This window comes from Rhinichthys klamathensis, unplaced genomic scaffold (genome assembly GCF_029890125.1).
Source record: "Rhinichthys klamathensis goyatoka isolate OS25496 unplaced genomic scaffold, OSU_Roscu_1.1 h1tg000196l_1, whole genome shotgun sequence".
Classification (NCBI taxonomy): domain Eukaryota; kingdom Metazoa; phylum Chordata; class Actinopteri; order Cypriniformes; family Leuciscidae; genus Rhinichthys; species Rhinichthys klamathensis.
Window position 1 is genome coordinate 5587301 of NW_026606722.1, and position 16701 is coordinate 5604001.

Genomic DNA, 16701 nt, shown 5'->3' on the forward strand with positions numbered 1-16701 from the left:
GGGCTCAAGCTCTATTTCGGCAGATTTGTAACACATGGAGAAATTGATTCAGCAGAGGTGATTTCATTGGCATTTCTTGATGGTTGTTGGTGCTGGAGAGACACAATGCAGAAAGCACACTTATTTAGCTGTGTGTGTGTTGGCCCATATGCTCACATCTGTGTTTGTGTATGTTGCTAAGCTGCTACCTCCACAGGTTGCAGACTCATTAGGTCACTGTTTGCTAGTGCGACCTCATGAGAGATTGCGGTTGTATTGGTGCTGAGTTTTAGTTGGGTACATTCCTGACGTACAATCGTGATGAATATGTTTGATGGTTACGTTCACTCTTCCTGAAGTCCCATTACGAAATCAGGCAGCTCTTCTCCCATTTACTGACAGGAATTAAATCTCTCTGTGTGGTTGAATGCATTTCAAAGTTTGTTTTTGTGTTTTAATGGCGCTAAGAGCTTATTTGAAACGGATTCTCTACTGGAAAATGTCTGAACGCTTGGCGTAATTGCATAACGCATGGTTGCATAATTATGGACGGGAGTTTCCAAATATGAATTTCCAAGCGTGGCTATTATGTCGTATATTGGACTGTAACGGCGGCTTTAATCTTGAAGCTAACAGATCCTTTCTTAGATGACAGAACAGTCAGAGTTGAGTTTTCATGTTTGTGTCTTAGAGATTTAGCGTGTCAGATTGATGTTTATCCAGTGATGTTGCTGCCCAATACACATTGTTAAATATTATTTTAAAAGCTTTTCCATTCTCATTCAGTCAATCACTCGCACCATGTGAGTGAGGCAGAGGATCAACACAATTTTCGGACGATTGCCATCCAAGTCTGAGATAACTTGTATGTTTAGATGCAAAATTAAGTGAATAAAGCGTGATAGATGGGGAAAGATTCGAACTTGTGTTGTTGAAGCCCCATTACTGCTGCTTTCTAGGGTCACTGGTCATGAGCGATGCTCACCCCATCTCAGGTGTCCGGAGTTGATTTGTTTTTGGCACTGTGGACCACTCGCTTTCTCCTGTTGTGCTTGGTTGACTCGATTGTTTCCGTCCAGTTTCTCAAATCACAAACCAGCTGGAAAACAATTGTTTTACGTGACTTTTTTCTTCTTTCAGGAGCTCTCTAGTTGTGGCTGGAACAAGAAGGAGAAGCACAGTTCAGCGCCGAACGCTGTGGCCTTCACACGACGCTTTAACCAGGTAAACCACAGACACTTTATTTTTATTTTGTCCCCTTACTTTGATACTTACAATCATAGGGATTAACTGTAGACTTCCAGCTAAGGAGGTTGATCCACAAAATTGGACCTGCAATTAAGCGTCTGTTTGAGCGAATGTGTGTAGTGTCGGGCCTTTGGCACTTTGGCACTTTGGCAAGGGTCAATGGAGTGTGCATTGTAGTCATATGTGTCGACAGTTAAATAACATTTTATTTTTTCTGACAATGAATAAACGGTAAAAAAGATTTGAAGAAACTTGAAGACTAGGGAAAATAAGGCAAAAAATCGTAATATTGTGAAATATTAGGTAACACTTTACAATAGGGTTCATTAGTTAACGTATAAACTAACATGAGCTAACCATGAGCAATACATTTATTACTGTATTTTTAATCTATGTTAATGTTAGTTAATAACAATACAGCTGTTCATTGTTTGTTCATGTTAGTTCACAGTGCATTACCTAATATTAACAAGATTTTAATAAAGTATTAGTAAATGTTGAAATTAACAAAGATTAATAAATGCTGTATAAGTGCAGTTCATTATTAGTTCATGCTAACTAATGTAGTTAACTTACAAACCTTATTGTAAAGTGTTACCAAGCATTATTATAGTTTAAGCTGCTTTCTATTTGAATATATATTAAAATGTAATTTATTCCAGTGATGTCAAAGCTGAATTTTCAGCATCAATACTCCAGTCTTCAGTGTCACATGATCCTTCAGAAATCATTCATGCACATTTCTTATCTATGTTGAAAAAAAAAGAAAGTTTTTTTGTAACAATGCAAAACTTATTACTGTCACTTTTGATCAATGTATTGCGTCCTTGCTTAATAAAAGTATACACTTTTTATTATTGTTTTTTTTCTTACTGTATCTAATGTTACTTCTCTACTTTTTCCAACCAAAATGATACTCGGATAGCTCTTTGGTCTGCAGGTTTTACTACGACAAGAAACATGTTTATTTCTTCTGTGGCCAGATGCATTCAAGAGTTGGTTAGTTTCAAATAAAATGAGTGTAAATATTTCAAAGGGAAAACAAGGTTTCCAAGGGATTTTTGTGTTCTAATTCAAAGGGATTAGGCATCAAAGTGCAGAAAAGGGTTGGTCGGGGTTAGTGTTCAGGTCACGAGTGGTGCAGGCCTCCGTAGTGGCTCAACTTCCCAAGCTGGCATGCTTGTAATGTGCTGGCTGAGCATTAGCGCCTGTGTTTGCCAATGAGTATGTTTCTGGCCTAAATCACTTGACTTTATTGCCTTGGATTGGCTAGGATGGAAAATTACGTCGCTGTCAAGGTTCTTGTTAACAAAATTTGGACTCTATGCTAACACAACACACTCTGCATAAATGTGATTATATGTCACAGTGACTTTCAGGGGAAACTGGACATGCACTGACATTTTGGCTCTAATGTGAGCAGGTAATGGGATGTTTGAAGAGGTTATCGCTGCACTGAGGTCTGAGTAAGGATGTTGGAAACACACCGGGTTGGGGGAAAACTGACTTGATCCAGTTGGCCTTTGAAGAAATATGTGGCCCCTTCTGAGTGTGTTGAAGTTTCTGTGTGCAATCATTGCTTCATTATTGGCAGAAGCTGACAGTGTGTAACCAGAAGGGAATTATCATTGAAGAAAGTTTATAAGCAAAGCAGAAGTTGTTTCTTACACCTCAAAATCTTCACCTTAAGACTTAAACACACTCTCTTCCCTGATAATATGGCCAGCACTCTGTAGTAAATATGAGAATATCATCGAGGAATTTGTGTTCGGTGGAAACTTTTCTCAATGTACATCCTCAAAATGGCTAAAACGGCTGTTCAGGAACCCACACGCACTCGCCTGCCAACACAAATGTACTTTCTGAAGGATGATGCTTGCATAGGCGAGAACAGACCTGCAACGTTAGCTGGAATCTAATGTCACCTAACAGCAAACTTTGTTTGTTTATAAGTGAGATTATATTATATATGTGTGTCAGTGCTTGAGGGCTGTGTGGTTTTTGTTACACCAGTTGTTTTGTTATATTTCACTAGTAAGCTGATCATCTGTAGATTTGTCATGTAATTGTTAGTTGATAATGCATACTTTTTTCATAATGTAAGTTATGGCTTAGTCATCATTTAGTAGTTATTTAGCACAGAAACTTATCAACTCTTCCCCACGACTTTCAGTAATAAAATAACTGAATCGCTACATTATTTTTCTTAGCAACGAAGGGGTTACGTCACTATTTTGAAGTAATTAAACTCTCAGCTTCATTGTTAATAGAGAGAGAGAGATGCTGAAAAGACACAGGTGCGAATCTCTCATCTCTCTCTCTCTCGATAATTAATTAAAAAAATGCGATAATTCTAGATTTATTAACCTAATTCTAGGTGGGGGGTTCAGCAGTTTAATCAGTTATATCTTTGGTTCAGTTGTACTGTGTAGTTCACTGTGATTGTGTACAATGAAATGTTAATGTTTGTATCGCTATAAACACTGGAAATTGCTCTCTCCATAAATATACATAATTTTCAGTTTTTTCTCTCCGGCTAGACCCCATACACCCCTCTTCAAAGACTCGCACACAAACAGTTTTAGCCAACAAATTGGTCTGTCCTGCACAAATATGGAGTGCATTTATACATCTACTCAATGTAGGAAATAAAAGAAGCAAACTCAGGTATAAAAACACAGACAGACCTTACAGATTACCCACTAACAGATGTTCAAAATTAGGCACATATGGTTATATTTTGCCAGGGAAATCTGCCTACGGTCTGTTGGCTTTTTAAAAAAAAAAATATATTTATATAAATGAGAGGAGTGTGCAGATGGAATATTCTTTAATGAAGTATGTGGGAACAAGTTTTACATATAGAGGCTCAAAAAAAAAAAAAAAAAAAAAAAAAAAGATTTCCTCCTTGTGTTTAATGCAGGTTCAGGTGTGTGTAATACAACTGCTGGTGTGAATGGGATGGAGTTTGTGCGCTGTGCTTGTGTGTTTGAGGATAAAGGTTTGCAGTGCTGTGCTGCCTTTTCATTATTCATTAGATTTAAATCCTTTTTTCCACTGGTTTGAGGCATTCCGGCTTTATCCAGAGATGCTGCGATCCAATCTCGCAACAACAAACGCGGGAACACACAGCAGGGGAGATGGTGAAACAATGACTTCATTGTGTGTGTGTCCCAGTATCAGACATGTGGGAAAGAACGGAGAAGGGGGGAACTGGAAAATCAACAGGAGAAATGGAAATGGGATGAGGTTGGCAGGGGTTGGAGGAGATCGAGCAGGGTAGAGATGAAGAGTGATGTTCCAACAATCCATGTCTGCAATTACATAACGTCTGAACCTTAAATTATTATGTCTCTTCTCATCTTCAGTTCTTTTCTTGTCTCGCTCTGTTCATTTTTCCTTCAGTTTTCTCTTCTTGTCTCCACTCAGTCTCGTCTTGTCTCGTGCCCTCCTTCTGTCTCTTCTGTTTAATCTTCTCTTATTTTCCTTTATTTGCTTCTGTTCTTTTCTCCTCACGTTCACGTCTTGTCTTATCTTAATCCAAATCATCCTCTTGTTTTTCTTGTCTCCTTTTAGTCAGTTCTCTTGTATTCTCGTCTTGTCTTTTCTCTTCCAGTCTCCTCTCTTCTCTTTGTCTCATCTAGTCTTGTTCTTTTTTGTCTCTTCTCAGTCTCTTGCCCTCCTCTCATCTTTTATCTTCCAGTCTCATCTCCCCTCAGTGTCCTGTCCTTGCTTCTCCTCTCCTTTCATGCTCTTCTTTAGTCTCATCTTGTGTCTTGTCTCAATTCCTCTCTCCATCTTGTTTTTCTTCTTGTCTCATTTGAGTTAATTCTCTTCTTGTCCTTACTATTCTCATCTTGTCTTTTTTCTTCCAGTCTCATCACTTTGTCTTGTTCTGTTTTTTTTTTCTGATCTAGTCTTGTCTTGCTTTCTTCATGTCTCTTCTATTCCAGTCTCATCTCTTCTCATTCTCTTCTTGTGGTGTTAACCGTCTCTTCTCATCTCAGTTCCTCTCACTCTCTTGGATCTTCTTGTCTCCTTTTAGTCTGTTATCTTGCCTCTTATATTATCGCCTTGTTGCTTTTCTACCAGTTTCCAGTCTCATTTCCTCTCATTGTCTTCTCTTTGCTTCTCGTTTATTTTCTGCTCTTTCTCCTCTTGTCTCATGTTGTCTGTCTTCAGTTCCTCTCATTCTCTCCTCATCTTTTCAGTTCTCCTCTTAATCTCGTCTCACCCCAGTCTAATTTTCATAAATTTTCTTCTTTTCTCCTCTCATTCTCTTTTTTTCTTGTCCTATCTTGTGTCTCGTCTCTACTCCTCTCAATTTGTCTTTTCTTCTAATCTCTTCTTAGTCTATTCTTTCCTTGTTGCTTTTCTTCCAGTTTCCAGTCTCATCTCCTCTCATCCTCTTCTCCACATGTTCTCCCCTTGTCTCATATGGTCTCTTCTCCTCTGTTCCTCTCATTCACTTGTCTCCTATGTCTCTTTATCTTGTCTCACCTCCTCTAATTGCATTTGCTCCGTGTCTCTTTTCCTCACTCATTGTCGTCTTGTCCTTTTTTTCATGCTTGTCTTCTCCTCTCATTCTCTTCAGTTCTCGTCTCTCATTGTCGTCTTGTATTGTCTCTACTTATCTCAATTCCTTTTACCTCATCTTTATTCTCTTGTCTCTTCTATTCTCGCCTTGTCACTTTTCTTCCTGAATCTCTTCTTGTTCTCTTCTCTTTGGTTCTCTTGTCTCATCTCTTCTCATGTCAGTTTCTCTCGTTCACGTATTTTCATTCTTTCCACTCGTTCTACTCTTGTCTCACCAAGTTTTTTTTTTTTCATTTTGTCCCTCCTCATCTTGTCTCTTCTCTTCAAGTCTCATCCCTCTACACTACTTGTTTTCTTCTTGTCTTGTCTCTTCTCTTCCTGTTTACTACTTGATGTCAAAACTATTTAACGATAACAACAACAGATGAACAGTTCACAATACTCTCATCTGTTCTAAATCAGATATTTTGCTGTTATATGCATATGACCCCACTGGTGCAGTGTCTCTGCGCATGTGGAAAAAAGGTTATGTACATTTTAAATGTGACTATAGTCTACACAGTACCGAAAAATGTCTCGTCTATGGCAGTATTGATCAGTTATCAATGTCTCTCTTATGGTTGTGTCTAATGTTAGGTGAGTTTCTGGGTGGTGAGGGAGATTCTTCATGCTCAAACCCTGAAGATCAGAGCAGAAGTTGTGAGCCTCTATATCAGAACAGCAAAGGTAAAAACTCTCCATACAGCACATATGTGCTTCTACTTAAGTGATTGTATTTGTATGTGTTGTTAATCTTTTTTCTCTCTTCCTGCAGAAACTATGTGACATGAATAATCTCCATGCTGTGATGGCGGTAGTATCTGCTTTACAGAGCGCCCCCATCTTCAGGCTCTCCAAGACCTGGGCTGTGAGTTATTCAATATGCTCCATTTGCCATATTTTTATATTACTAGCTACATTTTACGGTAACACTTAAAGGCCTTATGTATAATACATTTATTCGTAATGTACATTATAATGCATCAATATTTTCATAGAGTTAAAATGCATTATAATATTTGCAGGTTTCTTGTTACATCTTGTGAAATATGTTGTTATGCGTTTGAAAAAATTATACTTTCTCTAAATGTGTAACAATGAATAGATAAGTATTATAATGTATTATAACTATGGTTACAATTATTCATGATTTAATGCAATGCATTATAAGGTGCATTAAAAATGCTTTTTTATAATGCATTATATATAAATGCTTTAAGTTATGTGATAGCACCAACACATATTTGCTAATTATTTGAAAACTATTAGCTTTTTTAAAAATACCCTCTCGTCTTACATCAATATATATATATATATATATATATATATATATATATATATATATATATGTGTGAGTGTGTATTACATATATATATATATATATATATATATATATATATATATATATATATATATAAATCTCAAAGCATTGTGCGTCTGTTTGGTCAGTTGGGTTCTTGGTTTATTCATTATTTTGTCCAACCCAGCTGCTGCATGGGTCCAGATTTCTTTCGACTCAGTTTTCAAGTTGTTTACAGGTTGTGAAATTATCCAGGCCTCCAACACACTCTCAGTTAGTTATTGATGAGCGCTGGAAACTGCTAACAGATGAATCACTACAAAACCTTGAGCTGTTACTTTCCAATACACAGATTGATGAACAACAAGAAACTCTGTTTAGTTTTCCCCCTTTTTAGTCTTTACTGGAATTCAACCATTTCAATTCCCAAACATGACACCCTTCATTTAAACACACTCAATAGTGGTCATGATTTTTTTGTATGCCTCTATAATTAATTAAAATAGCATAAAAATGTTGAGTGTTTGAGTGAATATTCTCTCTAAGAAGGGAAAGATTAATGTTAACAATATTCTTATGAACTAAACACTTAATTTTCTTTTAAGATCAATAGACTGCTAATGCTAAAGCTAATACTGAGGTTTTCAAAACATTTGTCTGTTTCTACTATAAAATGGGCCCACTATCTATAAAACGAACACCTGTTCCTTGGGTTTTTATTACTTTACAGCGTGTTTGCTCACAAATAAATCTGTAGATGAGCATCTGTGCTTCACTTGGGTTGCTAACATTCATTAGCATAATTAGCATAGTTTTCTTTAGCAGGTTTCCTTCAGAAAAACCCTCAAGAGTTTTAACTTTAGTTGCTCACTCTTGTAAATGTTACATTTTGATGTATAAGAATCTGCTGACCAAGCATGTTTTCATTGGACATTTGTTAAATATTTTGCTTTTTTTATGAGACTGTTCTATGAGACTGTTTTATAAAAGTGTCATAGCTAGTGCATTTTTATTGTTGCTACTGTAAAAGCATAAACGCTAAAATTAAAAGTGTGTCATTTATTCGATGTTTAAATGGCCTTGGCCAGTAAGAAACCACCACCTGAAACACCCTAGCAACCTCATAGAAGGCACTTAAACCATTCAGAACCGCTTATAGATCGCATAGTATTGCCCTGATATGCAATTCTGAACATTTTAGAAGCCCCATAACAATGCCCTGGCAGCTACCAACAACATCCTAGCACTGTGGTGGTGACTTTTGCATGTGCAAGCAGTATTTATTAGTATTTTGAGGGAAACTATGGTTACCATGGTGAACTTGTATAAGAATCAGGCTATCCAACAGCTCTATGCATCTGTCTCTCCTTTGGAAACCTTGTCTTGTCTTCAGTCACAGCCAGCATCCTCCTCCTCCTCAATCCTGTCTCTAGTGTACCATTTTCAGTCTTTTACATAACTGGAATATTCCTCTCCCCCGCTTTTTTTTTTTTTGTCAGATCTATGTTTTCCATGGCTCCTCAGAGTAGCTTTCCTCAGACATGGCCAAACACACACAATCCTATGTCGTGGGCTCCAAAAGTCTCAACATACTTTTATTTGGCAATTTTTGTAAATTAATAAAATCGTTTTTCATTATATATTGTAATACCAGCATGATTTGAGAATGATCCAAAGAACATCTTGTGCTTCAGTGGAAGAACAGAAATCTGTGCAAATGAATTTAGATGATGAATAGCCACGTTTCCATCCAAGGTTGTTTTTTTTTTGGTGGGGGAACAACAACATCAACAATAAAAAGGTTTAGCGTGTTAAAATGTTTACCAATGTAGCTGATGGAAATGCTGGTGTCCGGTAACATTTTGCAAGTATCGACACAATCTTTTTTCTTTCTTTTTTTTTGTGCAAAAAGTCTGAGTTCTTAGAATGTTGTGGAAAAAAAACTTTTTGGAAACACTTAACAAATAAATAAATAGATAGATTTCTTTTGTGATGCACTAAACGTTTGTTATACATTTTTTAAGGATGATGTCATTGTGCACACCATTTTACCGTTTAAGGGCAAATTGGATAGAAACGGACTGTAGACAGGACGTTTTTGCAAACTTCACTTTGGCAATAACAGAACAGGGCAAAAAGTGGATTAAAAACTTGTCTAATGTCTCAAATTCATTGCGACTACTGACCTAAATGTACAAGTTTAAATTAGATATTGAATCCCATATTTTCAGTGTGGTGATTTTTGGTCTGCCCATTCAGACTTACTGTAAAGAAAATTAACCAATTCTAACGAATTAATAATAAATTAATCAAATTTAGGCTATGTTCAGACTGACAGCAAAAATCCTATTTTTTGCATATACAGGTCCTTCTCAAAAAATTAACATATTGTGATAAAGTTCATTATTTTCCATAATGTAATGATAAAAATTAAACTTTCATATATTTTAGATTCATTGCACACCAACTGAAATATTTCAGGTCTTTTATTGTTTTAATACTTATGATTTTGGCATACAGCTCATGAAAACCCAAAATTCCTGTCTCAAAAAATTAGCATATTATGAAAAGGGTTAAGGGTTATTAACCTAATCATCTGAATCAACTAATTAACTCTAAACACCTGCAAAAGATTCCTGAGGCTTTTAAAAACTCCCAGCCTGTTTCATTACTCAAAACCGCAATCATGGGTAAGACTGCCGACCTGACTGCTGTCCAGAAGGCCATCATTGACACCCTCAAGCAAGAGGGTAAGACAGAAAGAAATTTCTGAACAAATAGGCTGTTCCCAGAGTGCTGTATCAAGGCACCTCAGTAGGAAGTCTGTGGGAAGGAAAAAGTGTGGCAAAAAACGCTGCACAACGAGAAGAGGTGACCGGACCCTGAGGAAGATTGTGGAGAAGGACTGATTCCAGACCTTGGGGGACCTGCGGAAGCAGTGGACTGAGTCTGGAGTAGAAACATCCAGAGCCACCGTGCACAGGCGTGTGCAGGAAATGGGCTACAGGTGCCGCATTCCCCAGGTCAAGCCACTTTTGAACCAGAAACAGCGGCAGAAGCGCCTGACCTGGGCTACAGAGAAGCAGCACTGGACTGTTGCTCATTTTTGTATGTCATTCGGAAATCAAGGTGCCAGAGTCTGGAGGAAGACTGGGGAGAAGGAAATGCCAAAATGCCTGAAGTCCAGTGTGAAGTACCCACAGTCAGTGATGGTCTGGGGTGCCATGTCAGCTGCTGGTGTTGGTCCACTGTGTTTTATCAAGGGCAGGGTCAATGCAGCTAGCTATCAGGAGATTTTGGAGCACTTCATGCTTCCATCTGCTGAAAAGCTTTATGGAGATGAAGATTTAATTTTTCAGCACGACCTGGCACCTGCTCACAGTGCCAAAACCACTGGTAAATGGTTTACTGACCATGGTATTACTGTGCTCAATTGACCTGCTAACTCTCCTGACCTGAACCCCATAGAGAATCTGTGGGATATTGTGAAGAGAAAGTTGAGAGACGCAAGACCCAACACTCTGGATGAGCTTAAGGCCGCTATCGAAGCATCCTGGGCCTCCATAACACCTCAGCAGTGCCACAGGCTGATTGCCTCCATGCCACGCCGCATTGAAGCAGTCATTTCTGCAAAAGGATTCCCGACCAAGTATTGAGTGCATAACTGAACATAATTATTTGAAGGTTGACTTTTTTTTGTTGTATTAAAAACACTTCTTTTATTGGTCGGATGAAATGTGCTAATTTTTTGAGACAGGAATTTTGGGTTTTCATGAGCTGTATGCCAAAATCATCAGTATTAAAACAATAAAAGACCTGAAATATTTCAGTTGTTGTGCAATGAATCTAAAATATATGAAAGTTTAATTTTTATTATTACATTATGGAAAATAATTAACTTTATCACAATATGCTAATTTTTTTAGAAGGACCTGTACAGATGTTATGTAGATGGGGTTTTCATAGTCTGGACAGCAAAAAAAAACCCCACATGAAATCTGTTTTTTTTTTTTTTCTCCCCCACCCAATCGAATTGGTGATTTTTGAAATACAATTCCAATCAGATTTTACAGATGCGTCTCAGTCTGGATGCTCAAAACGGATTTCAAATGGTCTTTTCCTTCACTCTTAATGCGTCACACATTAAGTGACAAACCGGTGACGAATATGGCGAAAATATTCATACAGTATTCACACGGTATGTCCAAAGATTTCAGCTGTGACTACAGTATGGAAGATCACAATACCAGTTTCTCTGGGTTTTATTTAGTTTTAGTTTTCGTGCGACAGAGGAGTTCTGCACTGCAACTAGACGGGACGCTTATTTGGAGAGCGAGATGATGCACCTTAATTGTTCCTGCATCTGTTTCGAAAGCCTTTACAAACTTCCTGAAGAGTGGTTTTGCTATTTTTCTGGGGACATTTGCAGAAATTGAATCCCCACACGGACCTGCAAACAGAAGGGTTTTGGAGAACTGGGGCCCTATCTTGCACTCGGCGCAAATGACTTTGTACACTGACGCATGTATCATTCCTATTTTGCACCCGCGCAAAGCGGACTTTTCCCTCCACAGACGCACGTCTGTTAACTAAGAAATACACTTGCGCTCCCCGGGGCGGTTCAGCGCAAAGAGGAGGCGTGTTCCGGCGCAAACTTTCCCTCATGTTATTTTGCTGTTCTATAAAACAATTGCGCCACTGACCAGAAAAAAACTAGTCTAAAGTCAGTGGCGCGTTGCGCGTTGTTCATCAAGCTATTTTAAGGGCGCATGCTTGGCCATAATCAATGTAGCGTGTGCACAACGCGCATACACTTTGATTCTCTCATCTAAGCAGCCGTTTTCATTTTTGCAAATCATACATTATTAGGCTAAGATAGATAGATAGATAGATAGATAGATAGATAGATAGATAGATAGATAGATAGATAGATAGATAGATAATTTATTGTAAAAGCATACATGAAGCTTACACATTTACGCAAATTATCATACGCCTGTTTAACAGAAGTTAATTTGGGTGGGTTTCTCCATCCCCAATGTCACTTCTCTGTGTTTTACGGCCCTGACGAGAACGTTGCTCTCCTCGGCTGTGAACCGCTCCTGGCGCGCGCCTGGCAAATCCGCCGTTATAATAGGAATCCGCTTTAGAACAAGCGCGCCTGCTCTTAAAGGGAATGTGAGATGACGCTCTGATTGGTTTATTTCACGTTACGCCCAAACCACACCTATGAATAATGAAGCTACTTCGGAACAACCCCTTTTAGATTTGCGCCAGGCGCAAGAGGCATTTATCCCGCCGGGAAAATAGCAACAGCGCCGGGATCCGCCCACAAAGTTACTTGCGCTTTGCGCTTTGACACTTGCGTTTCAGATCGTTAAAATAGGGCCCACGGAGTGTGAGTGTGTTTGCGTGAGAGGTCACGTCAGGTAGCTCTTAATTTAAAGTTTGTTTGAATTTCCTGTGAAGGACTCTGGATTTTATTTCTGCGCCATCAAATTTTCCTTTGTTTTTCAGAGCTCTTATTTAATCTTATCTCTCTTTTCTGTCTTTGTTTCCCCCACTTTTGTTTTTGCTAAGAACATTACGAAACACTAAACATTAGTTTTATTTCCCTTTTGTTTTGTTCAGGTGGAGATATTTTACGCCTGTCCCGGCATTTACGATTGCTCTGCCAAGTGGTTGATGAATGGATAACAAACAAGGATCACGCTAACTGTGAATGATTATGATAAACAGATGATGAGCACAGATACTAAAACCCGGCTCTCTTGAGATTTGTTGTTACAGACCGAATTGAGTTCATTTAGATGATTTACTAAACGTTTGTGTGTCTAGAAACACATGCAGACTTGATAAAACACACAAACCCAGATGATTCCTTATGCTGTTCAAGCTAAAAAGGTAGTTCTAGACCTGTAAATGAACTTGTTTATTGTTTTTGTCACAAGTGTGCTCTCTCTTGATCTCTTTCCCACAGCTTTTAAGTCGGAAGGACAAGGCCACGTTTGAGAGGCTGGAATATCTGATGTCTAAAGAAGACAACTATAAACGCTTGAGAGATTTCATCAGCAGCCAGAGCATGACATCCTGCATCCCGTATCTGGGTATTTTTTTCTTTGCTCTCTCTTTTGAAACACACATAAACATAGCCTTGTGGGGAGGATCTTTTCCAATCTGCCGTTCGTAATAATATAATGCAATTATAAATACAACATCTTCACACACCTTATGCCTTGCAGACATTTTAATTCGTTTTTAATTAAATTATCCCATTTTAAACCGTTTTTTCTTGTTTAGATATTCGCAAACCTTCGCACATTTGTGTTCTTGAATTCATGCGCTTCTCACTGGATCTCACAGCTCTGTTTAGTGGTCACGTGACCGAGACTGATCGATCAGCGAGTAAACGCGTCTGCTCTGCCTCTGTAAGCTCGCGCTGCTCTGTTTAGACTTTGAGCCGAGCGGATAAATAGTCCGTGCGGTGCCTTGATGATGCATTAACATCATCGAACATTTTTAGATCTCTTGATATTGTTTTATCGGGGAAAATTGTATTTCGATAATTATTGTTATTGTTTTATCGCCCAGCCGTAATAATGACCAACACAATCTACCAAGAGCAGCGCAAAATTAGCGTCTGGTTTAAGACAAGTTTTTTTGGGGCGTTAAATAATGGCACAAATACCAGTAAATTGACTAGTGCAAAACTGCAAACCTTAGTAAATCACCTTGCATGATTCATTTAAATACTCTCCAGTCTCCACCCATACATTTTGTGTCTGAAAGGGAAACTCCTACAAATGCATAATAAGCTCAGCCGCAAAAATAAACCTGTTTACAGCTTTTCAGCGCTAATTTTTCTCTGCGTGTCTTTAGTAAATCCTGACTGTAGTTTTTCAACGCCAAAAGAGGGTTTGTGCTGGTGCAAGCTGTTAGTAAATCTGGCCCCAAGTCTTTAATCAGAATATTCAAGGTACGCAGGAGAACACAGGAAAAGCTATAAACCTCAATCAAGTAAAACTAAGATGACACAGAACAAAGGAAACTAAGGGTAAAAATACACAGATATAACAAGGTAACTAAATGAACAACAAATCAGAAACCATAGAAACTAATGAAAGTCATCATTGATCAAAAAAAAAAACTGTAAAATTGTGAAAATAATATTACAATTAAAAATGCTTTCTATTTGACTGTTTTAACATGTAATTTATCCATGTGATGCAAAGCTGAATTTCAGTATCATTACTCCAGTCTTCAGTGTCACATGATCCTTCAGAAATCAGTCTAATGTGATGATTTGATGCCATGTCTTATCAATGTTTAAAATAAAAAAAGTTATATAGTGTGCTGCCTTTGTAGTATAAAGATGCTTTAGTTAAATTTCATCCCTACAAGGTTATCAAAACATGTTCATTCATGCACTCCATTACAAACATTTCTGTTGCTTAGTGCCATACTTATAATACTCTTATATAAGACTGGCATCATCATTAGCAGTTATGCCCTGTATCTACGTGTTGGAGTTACATCATCATCTGAACACTGTCCCAGTCCTGCTTTATTCAGGGCGTTTAGAGCTCAGATGGGCAATGGGAGACGCTGCTGAGCCATTAACCACACATGCATCGGCTAAAGCTAAAAACTTCTTCCCTTTTTTCAGTGTTTTTCTTTTACTTCTCTTCTTTCTTTTTTTTAAACTGGCAGCACAAACTGTGTCTTGAGCGAATTGGAAACCATTTATTTTGAGTGACCTGAAAAATGCGCGTGTTTGGACTCTTTACTTTCGTCAAATTCTTCTTAGACGAGGCTGATTTCTTGTATCTTTTTGGCACAGTTCTTATAGATATGCTTGATTATGAAACCGTATAAGTGAGGATTGGAATGAATAAATCAGAGCCGGTGTGCAGTCATAGTGTGAGAGATATTTACAAGCTTTCCTTCGCTCTGCCTCTCTCCAATGTGTTCTCTCCAAATATGTTTAGGTCCGAGGTCTTCAAACCTGCTCCTGGGGACCTGCACTGCTCTGTCCTGCAGAAACACCTCTAACCAATATCAAACACTCCTGAACCAGCTAATCAAGCTCTTCAGGATCGCTTGAAAATCAGGTTGGATATAAACTTTGCAAGGCAATGGGTCTCCAGGAGCATGGTTGAAGACCTCTGGCCTAGGTGACTTGGTTAGTGTATTAAATTGACATCTAAGGATGCACAATATATCTGAACCATATTGGTTATCGACTGATATCTGAATTTCATAGTCTACGTTGTAATGTTGTTATGCCTTAAGTTCAAAATTAATTGATCATTTACTCACACACAACACAAAAGATCACAGAAGATGATATTTTAACCCTTCCGTTGTTTTGTCAAATTCATCATGCCTTAAAATAGCTTGACTGTAACTCTACACCCTTGCCTCATTTAGTATAAATGGTTCTATGAATATGCAAATGAGCCGCGCCTCCACTCACTCACACCAGCTCAGAGATCCACTCGTTTACCTGATTGGTTACAAGGTAGTTTGTGACGTCAGAAACACCAGCGATTTCAAACCACAATTTTGAGACTGTCTTTCGTTCACTGCAGTTTTAAAGAGAAAATACTCAGCAATGGTGTTGTGTTGACTTATGAATTTACACATGATTTGTCTTAAAGCATATTAAAAACACCATATAGACATATAAACAACATCAAAAGCTTGATTTTCACCACTTGTCTGCATTCTGCATTCCCACCACCATACAGTGAAAGTAAATAGGGTCCAGTGTTGTTTTGGACACCATTGACTTTCATTGAATGGTCAAAACAAATGAGACATTTTTTATATATATATATATAGTATATATATATATATCTTACAAGTTCTGCAGAAGAAAGTCATACAGGTTTGGAATGACATGAGGTGTAAATGATGATAATTTTTGGGTGAATTATCCCATAAATGAACTTTAAATGAACAGAACCAAGACTGACTGTGTGTTTATATGTGTGCCCTGATGTGTTTGCTACGGGGCTGGAGGACTCCCAAGCTCTCTGGAACGCAGAGAGGAAAATACTGCTGTCTTGTACAACTTGAGGTCTAAACTGCAATAAAGAACTGCCAGTCACTTTCCTCAAAGAAAAGATGGAGGAATTTAAGGCAGAGAACTGGAGGATCTCTTGTGTTCTTCAGACTTGGCCGTACTAATCAAACTGTTCATTTTGACCCGCTGGATGTTCTTTCACCCATGTCCCCCTACCAACAGAACAGTGGAAGTGTGCTAAAAACACAAAGAAGATACATATTTATATAAACTAGAGCTGCCCCCTAATAGTCGACCAAACGTTCGTAACATGGCTGATCCATGTGGTAATTACAGTATTTTAGGCAGGAAATCCAGCCGATCAATCATCAACCTAACTATGGCTTATCATTTGAAACATGCAAGTAGTAGCCTGGATAAATGTGCGCTATTATTGGTGCATATCCAAGTGTTCGTGCGGACTAACCCGGAGGTGCCGGCACTATAACTTGAATTTCTTCCTTATAAAAGCGGAAAGAACTTGAAAAACTCTGTTGTTTTTGGTCATGCAGATAAGAGTACCGGTTTCGAA

At 38.2% G+C, this 16701-nt stretch overlaps 1 protein-coding gene across 3 annotated transcripts in view; it reads left to right on the forward strand.

Moving 5' to 3' along the window:
• ralgps2 (Ral GEF with PH domain and SH3 binding motif 2) overlaps positions 1–16701 on the forward strand; it is a 225813-nt gene that overhangs the window by 165643 nt on the left and 43469 nt on the right. For all 3 annotated transcript variants that reach the window (XM_056262750.1, XM_056262749.1, XM_056262751.1), the window contains exons 6-9: positions 1120–1203; positions 6400–6489; positions 6578–6670; positions 13083–13209. In XM_056262750.1, the coding sequence (XP_056118725.1) occupies positions 1120–1203; positions 6400–6489; positions 6578–6670; positions 13083–13209 (394 nt within the window). The remainder of the gene's footprint in view (positions 1–1119; positions 1204–6399; positions 6490–6577; positions 6671–13082; positions 13210–16701) is intronic.